Below are 8,290 nucleotides of genomic sequence, written 5' to 3' on the forward strand. Positions count from 1 at the left end.
ACTTTATGTGAAGGATTGGTAGAACTACGGTAGGCTTGATCCTGTAAAAGGGTACGTAGGCAGCCATGGTCATATGGCGCAGTCGGATGAAGTTACAAGAAGCAGATATATCTTACAAGGAGTATCCTGGTGTTCGTCCAAAATTTGAATGTATCAAATTGTGTACGAGGTGGAGAATTGTAAGAGGGTAGTTTCCAAAAGTGGAGAGGCGGTTTAAGAGGCAGCAATAGGCAGTTTCCAAAAATTGGGATGGTTTCCAATTTTTTGGCTCAATAGGCAGTTTCCAATTTTTGGCTTATAATATATATAAATAGGGGTTGAGTGCTTTGTAATCAACACACCAACACAAGCAACAACAACTCTTCTTTAGAGAGAGCTAAAGAGAGAGAGCAAGAGTGAGAGAAATTTTTCATAGTTTTTTAGCGGTGTTAAATTTCTCGGTCGTCGAAGATTTAGTATAGAAGGTTATTACTATACGGTACCATCTTGGGACGAACTTGCGGGTTGTGTTAGTCGTCTTCATCTATCCTTCAATAAAGATTTCTTGTTCGCCCGAGGACGTAGGCTTTAAAGCCGAACCTCGTTAAATTCTATTCGCATATTTGATTTTGACTTAGCTTTTCGATTAATCTTCATAATCGGATCAATTTCTAGGATAGGTTCGATAGCTTCCGCGACTTTTAGTTCTAACAGTTTTAGCTTCAATAAAATGAGAATTATGATCGTGTAATATTAACTCTACGCTTATACAGTTAGTGATCTACTTCAAAGAGATGTGGATTTTTAATTTCACATTAGGGTTATTTGTACGGGTCTATTTTCTAGTGTTTGAGTTATTTGCCAAACAACTAATGAAAAAAGTCCTCAATGTAAAATAATTTAGTACCTAATTTTGTGTTGATTTAGGTTATCAATCTTTTTTTCTAGACTAGCCTCTTTATATAAAATGTGAAAACTCTATCAATTTGTGAAAAATTTATGCAAATAACGTAAAAGCTTATTCGTGCAAATTTTGTTTTTTGCAAAAATGAAAAATAATAGAAAATACATTATAAGGTAGTAGACAAAAGAATAGGTACAAGAAAAAATAAAAATAAATATATATATATATATATATATATATATATATACAAAATTACAGATGAATTCCAGTGAAATACTCACGTATTGACCTAAAACCTGAAGTAAAAGATCCTTAGAGTTCGAAAATGATTTAAATTGTATTTAATGTAAAAGGATACCAGTATTTTACAAAAATGATTTGTTTTATGAATCTCAAAATACCGTTTCAAGCAAAAAATGAATTTTTTTTAGTGAATTTTGGATCTTTTGTGTATTTTGTGTTAAAGGTGGACTAATTTTGATAGTAAGGCTATTGACCAAGGGTATAATAGTCAATAAAAATGACATACCATAGCAGCATTATTCCGTCAATTTCAATCTCTCTTAAATATATGATTGGTATCTTCTCTCCTCTTCTGCGCTCCCAAGTGAAAGAACTTTTTTCTCTCATCTCACTCTCTCTCTCTCTCTCTCTCTCTCTCTCTCTCTAGAAACCATGGGAGAAAATGGTAAAGAACCCACACTCACTTCTCTTCATTATATTTCTTCCTTTCAAGTTTAATTCCCATTTTTCCAATCTCTGGGTAATTTAATTTGTAGTTAATAAAATCTTATTATCTGAATTCTTTTTCAACATTTTCTGCAATTTTGTCTCTGTAGATTCCCTTGATCAATTCCTCACCATCGCAATTGAAGCAGCTAAGAAAGCTGGAGAGGTAATACAAAAGTTGCCCTAATTTCGTTGATCAAATTCACCTTAATTTCGATTTAATATTGATCTGATTTCTGAATTTTTCAGATAATCCGTAAAGGATTTCATGAGAAGAAGAATGTTGAGCATAAAGGATCGGTAAAATTTTGTTCCTTTATTTTGTCAAATCATGTTCATCATCATTATCTCTTTTCCAATTCAAATTCCCAATTGATGTGTTTTGTGGTTTCAATTGTTTTAAAGACTAGATTTTTACCATATTTCTAGGAATTTTGGATTGATTTAATAACAAATTTTGAGAATTAGGGTTTTGTAGTGAACTACTATCTTATTTGGGGGAACTGGTTTTAAGTGAGATTTGGGAATGCAGGTAGATTTGGTAACAGAAACTGATAAAGCTTGTGAAGATCTTATATTCAGTCATCTTAAGGAACATTTCCCTGAACACAAGGTGAGATCTTTGTTTCTGTATCTTTGATTATTTCAGTATATAAAGTGTTTATTGTTCTAATATAATTTCCTTTGAAATCTAGTTTATTGGTGAAGAAACTACTGCTGCTAATGGTGTTACTGAGCTGACTAATGATCCGACTTGGATCGTCGACCCACTTGATGGAACGACTAATTTCGTTCATGGGTATACTTTAATACTTTATCTTATCGTCTTCTCCTTTTCATTTTCTTTTTTGATTTTGTGATAATGGAGTTTGTATTATTTGTAGGTTTCCTTTTGTCTGTGTATCTATTGGTCTTACAATTGGAAAAGTTCCTACTGTTGGTGTCGTTTACAATCCGATAATCAATGAAGTGAGTACTCATGTTCGGTTGTTGGGTGGATTTCAACTAGGCAACTTCGTTATTTATGTGATTGATCTTCGTTTTTCTTATGTAACCTTATCGGCTTTACCTCTTGATCTGTTTTTATAAATGTTTCTTTTTGTTGAAACGGTTTTCATACATGTTAGATTTCATGAAAGAGGTTTTTTGATATCTAGCTAGTTTGTTAATTTGTGGCTTTTTTCTCGATATGTAGCTTTACACTGGCATCCTTGGAAAGGGTGCTTTCTTGAATGGATCGCCAATCAAAGGTAAGAAATCTCCCATCTCTTACGTCCCAAGAAAAAAAAACTCCTGACCCTTCTCATCCTCTATTATGCTCAAGTAATGTCATGCTAATATCTTTGAAAAAATTTCAGCGTCTTCTCAGACCGAATTGGTGAAATCTCTTCTTGCAACTGAGGTATGGGCGTATCTGCTTGTTTCATTTTTTGTTATTTTGTGATGTTTCTTTGTGTTCTTATGTTGCCCATTTTATTCAAGTTTCGTAGATGAATGTCACTGTTTCCAACTAGGTACCCTTGACGGAGTTCGAGGTTGAACTACTTATACTACATTATTGATTGGTCATTTTATCTTCAGGGGTATAAGCTTTAGTTGTTTGACTGAAACTGAAATCGGATCAAGTGCATCGGTGCTTCAAGAATACAAAGTTGACCTGTTTAGATTGCTAGTATGCAGCTTCAGTCTGTAGTTGTTTGAGTTTTTATTCAATCTCCAACTCGATAATGCCTTGTAGTTGATTACCCCGTTTCTTTTTTCTATTAAGAAAACACAAGATTTTTTGTTTATTGGTTTACTTTGTAACTCCATGGTTATGATCAGTTTGCTATCAATATACTCGATACAACTTGGTTTGTCATGTGCAACACACATGCTTCACCCGCAGGAGCGCCCCTCTGTCAATTCCAAATCTTCAAGGGCATTCTAGTTCATGAACATGATGATGCCTTCACCCTGAGAGATAACCACTTGAACGCCCTGCACTCCTCTTGCTTATTGGGGCTTCAGGCCTCATAGATCCATATTGCATTAGATAAATAGGTATCATCATCTTTTATTCTGAGTCAAGAAACTGATAAGAGTGCTTATCCATCTTGATTTTCAGGTTGGAACAAAGCGTGATGTAACAACTGTGGATGCTACCACAAATAGGATTAATAGGTTACTTTTCAAGGTAAAATGAGAAACATTTTGACATTCTGTATGTGGGTTCTTGTCAAAATCTACTCGTACGTGAATTAACTTCTTGAATTATCAGGTGAGATCTCTCCGTATGTCTGGTTCCTGTGCATTGAACCTATGTGGTATAGCTAGTGGGAGAATTGATCTCTTTTATGAGACCGGGTTTGGAGGTCCCTGGTACGTTCTTATTTATATTTTTAACTTTTATGGATACAAAAGAAAGGGATATACATCTTTGTTGATGTCTATGACCTCTTTCGTACAGGGATGTGGCTGGTGGAGTTGTGATTGTTCGAGAAGCAGGAGGTGTCGTGTTTGATCCGTAAGATAACAACTTATGACAATTGAATCTCTCGATTTTTACTAAAATGGACCCAAAAATTAGTCCGAGTGAGCTGATTAGAAGTGTTAGATGCACGAGCCAGATATACCATAAACCTTATGAAATCTGTCTCCAGCCAATTTAGATCTCGTGCCAGATTTCAGATTTGAATAAAAACAACAAACATAAATTGCACCCGTAGTTTTGTTATTCCGGTGAGAAGAAAGCTTCCCTGAGCTTACACTGTTGTACTGCAGAACTTACTGCTTTGTTAGTTTAGATTCACGGCGGTTCATGGGTAGCTTACATAACAATCGATTGCTCGTCTCTTAGAGCTTTTGAAGGTTTTACTAATATTTGTTTCTTGTTTACTCAGATCTGGTAAAGAGTTTGACATTACGTCTCAGAGAGTTGCAGCTTCAAACCCTTTCGTCAAGGACGCGTTTATTGAGGCGCTTAACGAAGCTCAATGAGATTGAAATTGGAGTTATGAGTCTATTTAAAGATCTGATTTGATATCATCATTTTCAGCAACAACAAAATTCAGGAAATAACCTTTTCTAAGATAATAAATGGGTGTTTACTTTTTCTCAAATTAGTTTTCTTTATTTTGCTGTTGTGTGAATATCTAAGACAAGTTGGTTAGAAAATCCAAGTGCTTAGGCCACCATATTGGAAGGCTGGCCAAGCAATAAGACCATTTTGGCACAGCAATGCATCGGAAATCGCACCAGAGATCACATTTGAATAATATAAGTGGTGTGCTTACATTTCCTTTTCCCATACAATTGTTAATCATAGTCAAGAACAAATAGATATTTTTGTAAGTCTATATATACCCTGTCACATTACGAGATTGCTATTCTAAACAAACTACATTCCTTTCGGACACAATCATGGCCTAAAAGATTCCGAATTTCCACGAAATTAATTTGGGTTGTAGAGAAAATGGAAGAAGAGAAAGTATCTAAACAAATTCTTTTCAAGATGGTATTAACCATAATCCAGCAAAGAAGCTACAAAATCCAATGAAAAAAACAAAACTTCAAAGTAATCCGAACATAGCATCCAACTTAAAGCGCATAAAAGCTGGAGAGAAGAACAGAGAAAAGAACTTCTAGGAAGAAAGATCAAAATCAAGCAGCTCCTGCACCAGCCTTGCCCTTCTTCTTCTGGAGTTTCTTCATGTAGAACTCCAGCTCCTTACCTTCCAAAATATACCTGAAAAACAGAACAAGTACGAAGAAATCAAATTTTAATGAAAATATAAATGCGGCCCCTTAATAGTACTTTGATAGGAAGGGTAGGAGAATTGACACAGAAATCGACTTGATGTTTACCGTTATGTGACCAAGAGAAATTACAGTTTGAGAAGTTCCGCAAAAAAAAGCTCTATACTTGTGCAATTAAAGGTCATGCAAGACGAACATAGCTGAAGGTTTTTGGAATATATGCTTTCTCGAAAGGGATTGACAATGGTTCAATGACAATATAAACCTAACTTACTATCACTTTAAAGTTTCTTTTGGGTCGTTGGGAATTCTTATTGGAACTCATGGAGTATTTCATAAGAGTTTGGAGCTCATCAAACAAACTTTTCAAAAAATTATCAGTAGAATCAAAAAGGTGTTTTAAGGAATTACGTACCCATCAGCACGGCCACACTGACCAGGCCGAGATGAGATAGCAGCTAATAATCGTCCACCACTAAACTGCTCCTCAATATGTGGGTCAAGCTTGTGGTCTACTTGACGCTTCTCAATTTTCCTTACAACATGGTTGCTTTTCTTTGCTTCCTCAACAGCTTCACCCTCCTATCAAACAATAATGTAAAATAGGTAAACAGAAGAACTAGAATCTTACATCATCAGCGAATTCAGTTCCAAACAAATACTCAAGCATTTGTGGTTCACGCATAATCACCAATTTCATACCCAACCGAAAATTTCAGACAAACCACACATAATGGTAAAATACTGAAAACTAGGTGAAATTAACTTAATATGCAACTAGTCTGAGTTCTTTTTGTAACATGAATTATCACAGTCGAATTGAAAAAATCGCATTAAAACCTAATTTGCATGAACAATGTGAGTGCTCGCAAACACCTGTGATCTTATTCGATTAATCTACTTGTTGCTATGACCTGCATGGTTATCGTACTATCATTCCAAGTCTTTTTACTCAAAACTAGAATCACACATAATGTAAAGAATCAGGAAAATGTGGGAATCTGTAACGTAATTCGAAAATCAAGCGATCATAATCAAGTAAAGTAATTCATCTAATCAATACCCGAAACTTCAAACAATTCAAATCAACATTAGAAATTAACACATTCATCTTCCTACAACTATCAAACTTATAACTTTACTTTCAGGATGATTCCTATCATAGATTTGCTCATTCATTTCAACACCAAATTAACTAAAAACCCAAATAAGAGAAAACAAGAAAGACAAATCAAACCCAAACTCGAACATAATCTTAAAATGCGAGAAAGATATAGTACCTCAGCTTCTTTCTTAGCAGAAGTGGACTTCTTCTTACGTCCAATATCAAGACCATAATGCTGAAGATACCATTGCTTGAATGGAGCAGCATCAACCTGAACAATGGCACTCTTAACTAGAGTTTGAGTTCGAACCAACTCGTTGTTCGATGCGTTATAAACAACATCAAGGATACGAGATTTTCTAGTAACAGTTTCACTTCCCCATGAGTAATTTCCAGTATCTAATCTAAGAGCTCTCCATTTAACGTTTCCTCCACGAACCCTAACCCTTCGAACTGTTTTGTTGCTTGAAAGCTTTGTGTTTGCTGGTTGTCTTCCAAGCTCGTACCTTTCATCAAAAAGAGAAAACTGTTTAATCAAATGACCTTTAATGAGGAAATGAATTTGATTTTTTTAGATTAGGGTTTTAGTTTTCTACTTTCGCTTCTTTCTCCAAGCCTTCTTCTTGCCTCCAGTGGCACGTCTCTTGTGCATAGAATCTCGTGAAATACCTGTAAGAAGTTAGGGTTTTAAGCAATTAAAATGAAGTAAAATGATTCAATTCAGAAAAATGAAATTGATGAAAAGAAATGAGATTTACCCATGATTGCAGATTGAAACCCTCTTCCTCTCCCTCTCTCTCTCTCCGGACTGCAACTCTGGTTAGGGTTTTCAAAGAGAGGAATAGACGAAGAGTTCAGCTCTCTTTAAAACTCAAAACCCTAACGTCTTTTTTACGGAACTACCCCTTTATTTAATATTAAAGACGCTTAGATCCTTTTACTTCCAATTGGGCCCAGCCCAAGACCGCCAGACTGATTGATGGCCCAGCCCAGTAATTTTCATCATTCTCTAACTCACCATAGACAACCAATGAACTTTTTTTTTTATTTGAAATTGTCAACGGGATTTAGGGGCCCGACCCTTACAAAGAAAGAAACCAAAAAGGCTAAGACTAAGAAATCAAATAAACCATACTCTTACAACTCAAAACTGAACTAAGAAATAGAAAACAATGAAAATCTAAGGATGCCGCACTCTTATTACTCTTCTTTTGTCCTCCCGTATGAGCCTTTGTAACTCGTCCGGAAGTTCATTTGGTGTCATCTCAGTATAACCCACCTGTAAACTCATTTTGGAAAGAAAGTCTGCCACTTGATTTATTTCTCTGTATACATGTATTATTGAGCATTCCTCTAGTCGTACCCATAAATCTCTAATTTCTCGGACAATTCTCATAATCTGCCAAGGGGGTTCCTTGTCTAACTTTGTCAAGATTAAGACCGCGAGGGCTGAATCCATGGCGATCTTAACCTTGGCCTGTTATACTTGAGGGCGAGTTGAAGGCCCAGCAAAACCCCTTGCATTTCGTGCATCAGAACTGATACCCGAGTTGTCTTGACTGCTGCAGCAACAATGGGGTCCCCCTCTGAGTTTCGTAGGATGGCCCCGTATCCGCCCCACAATTCTGTGTATGATCCGTCCGTGTTTATGATAACCTCATCACCCAATGGGCCTTGCCATTTACATATGGTGGGTGCCTTAGAATGTAAAGGAATTACCAGGTTCCACTTCGCTAATATCTGTTGGGCCTCACTTGTTAATTTCGGTGGTTGTTTCCAAGCGACCACTTTGATTTTAACCTCAGTAATTACTGTTTGAAGGATAGTGTGTGGTG

General features: G+C 35.9%; 2 protein-coding genes across 2 annotated transcripts; one reads left to right on the forward strand and one right to left on the reverse strand.

Annotated features, from left to right (window-relative positions):
- The first annotated feature begins 1,432 nt into the window (after window positions 1-1,432).
- Window positions 1,433-4,713, forward strand: VTC4 (Inositol monophosphatase family protein). The gene is made up of 12 exons (XM_086665187.1): window positions 1,433-1,571; window positions 1,723-1,778; window positions 1,862-1,912; window positions 2,145-2,225; window positions 2,308-2,411; window positions 2,497-2,581; window positions 2,808-2,862; window positions 2,971-3,014; window positions 3,720-3,788; window positions 3,873-3,973; window positions 4,062-4,118; window positions 4,495-4,713. Exons 1-12 carry the CDS (start codon window positions 1,559-1,561, stop codon window positions 4,589-4,591), a joined length of 813 nt encoding a protein of 270 aa, XP_086521313.1. The 5' UTR covers window positions 1,433-1,558; the 3' UTR covers window positions 4,592-4,713.
- Window positions 4,714-5,082: 369 nt separating this feature from the next.
- On the reverse strand, window positions 5,083-7,484 carry LOC147552347 (small ribosomal subunit protein eS8-like). Its single transcript, XM_086665188.1, has 5 exons — window positions 7,214-7,484; window positions 7,052-7,124; window positions 6,631-6,961; window positions 5,766-5,932; window positions 5,083-5,339 (listed from the first exon to the last, which is right to left on the reverse strand). Exons 1-5 carry the CDS (start codon window positions 7,215-7,217, stop codon window positions 5,255-5,257), a joined length of 660 nt encoding a protein of 219 aa, XP_086521314.1. The 5' UTR covers window positions 7,218-7,484; the 3' UTR covers window positions 5,083-5,254.
- Between the last annotated feature and the right edge of the window lie 806 nt (window positions 7,485-8,290).

The sequence above is a fragment of the Eschscholzia californica genome, unplaced genomic scaffold (assembly GCF_041429995.1).
Source record: "Eschscholzia californica isolate CP2 unplaced genomic scaffold, dmEscCali1.0.p SCAF_3, whole genome shotgun sequence".
NCBI classification, from domain to species: Eukaryota; Viridiplantae; Streptophyta; class Magnoliopsida; order Ranunculales; family Papaveraceae; genus Eschscholzia; species Eschscholzia californica.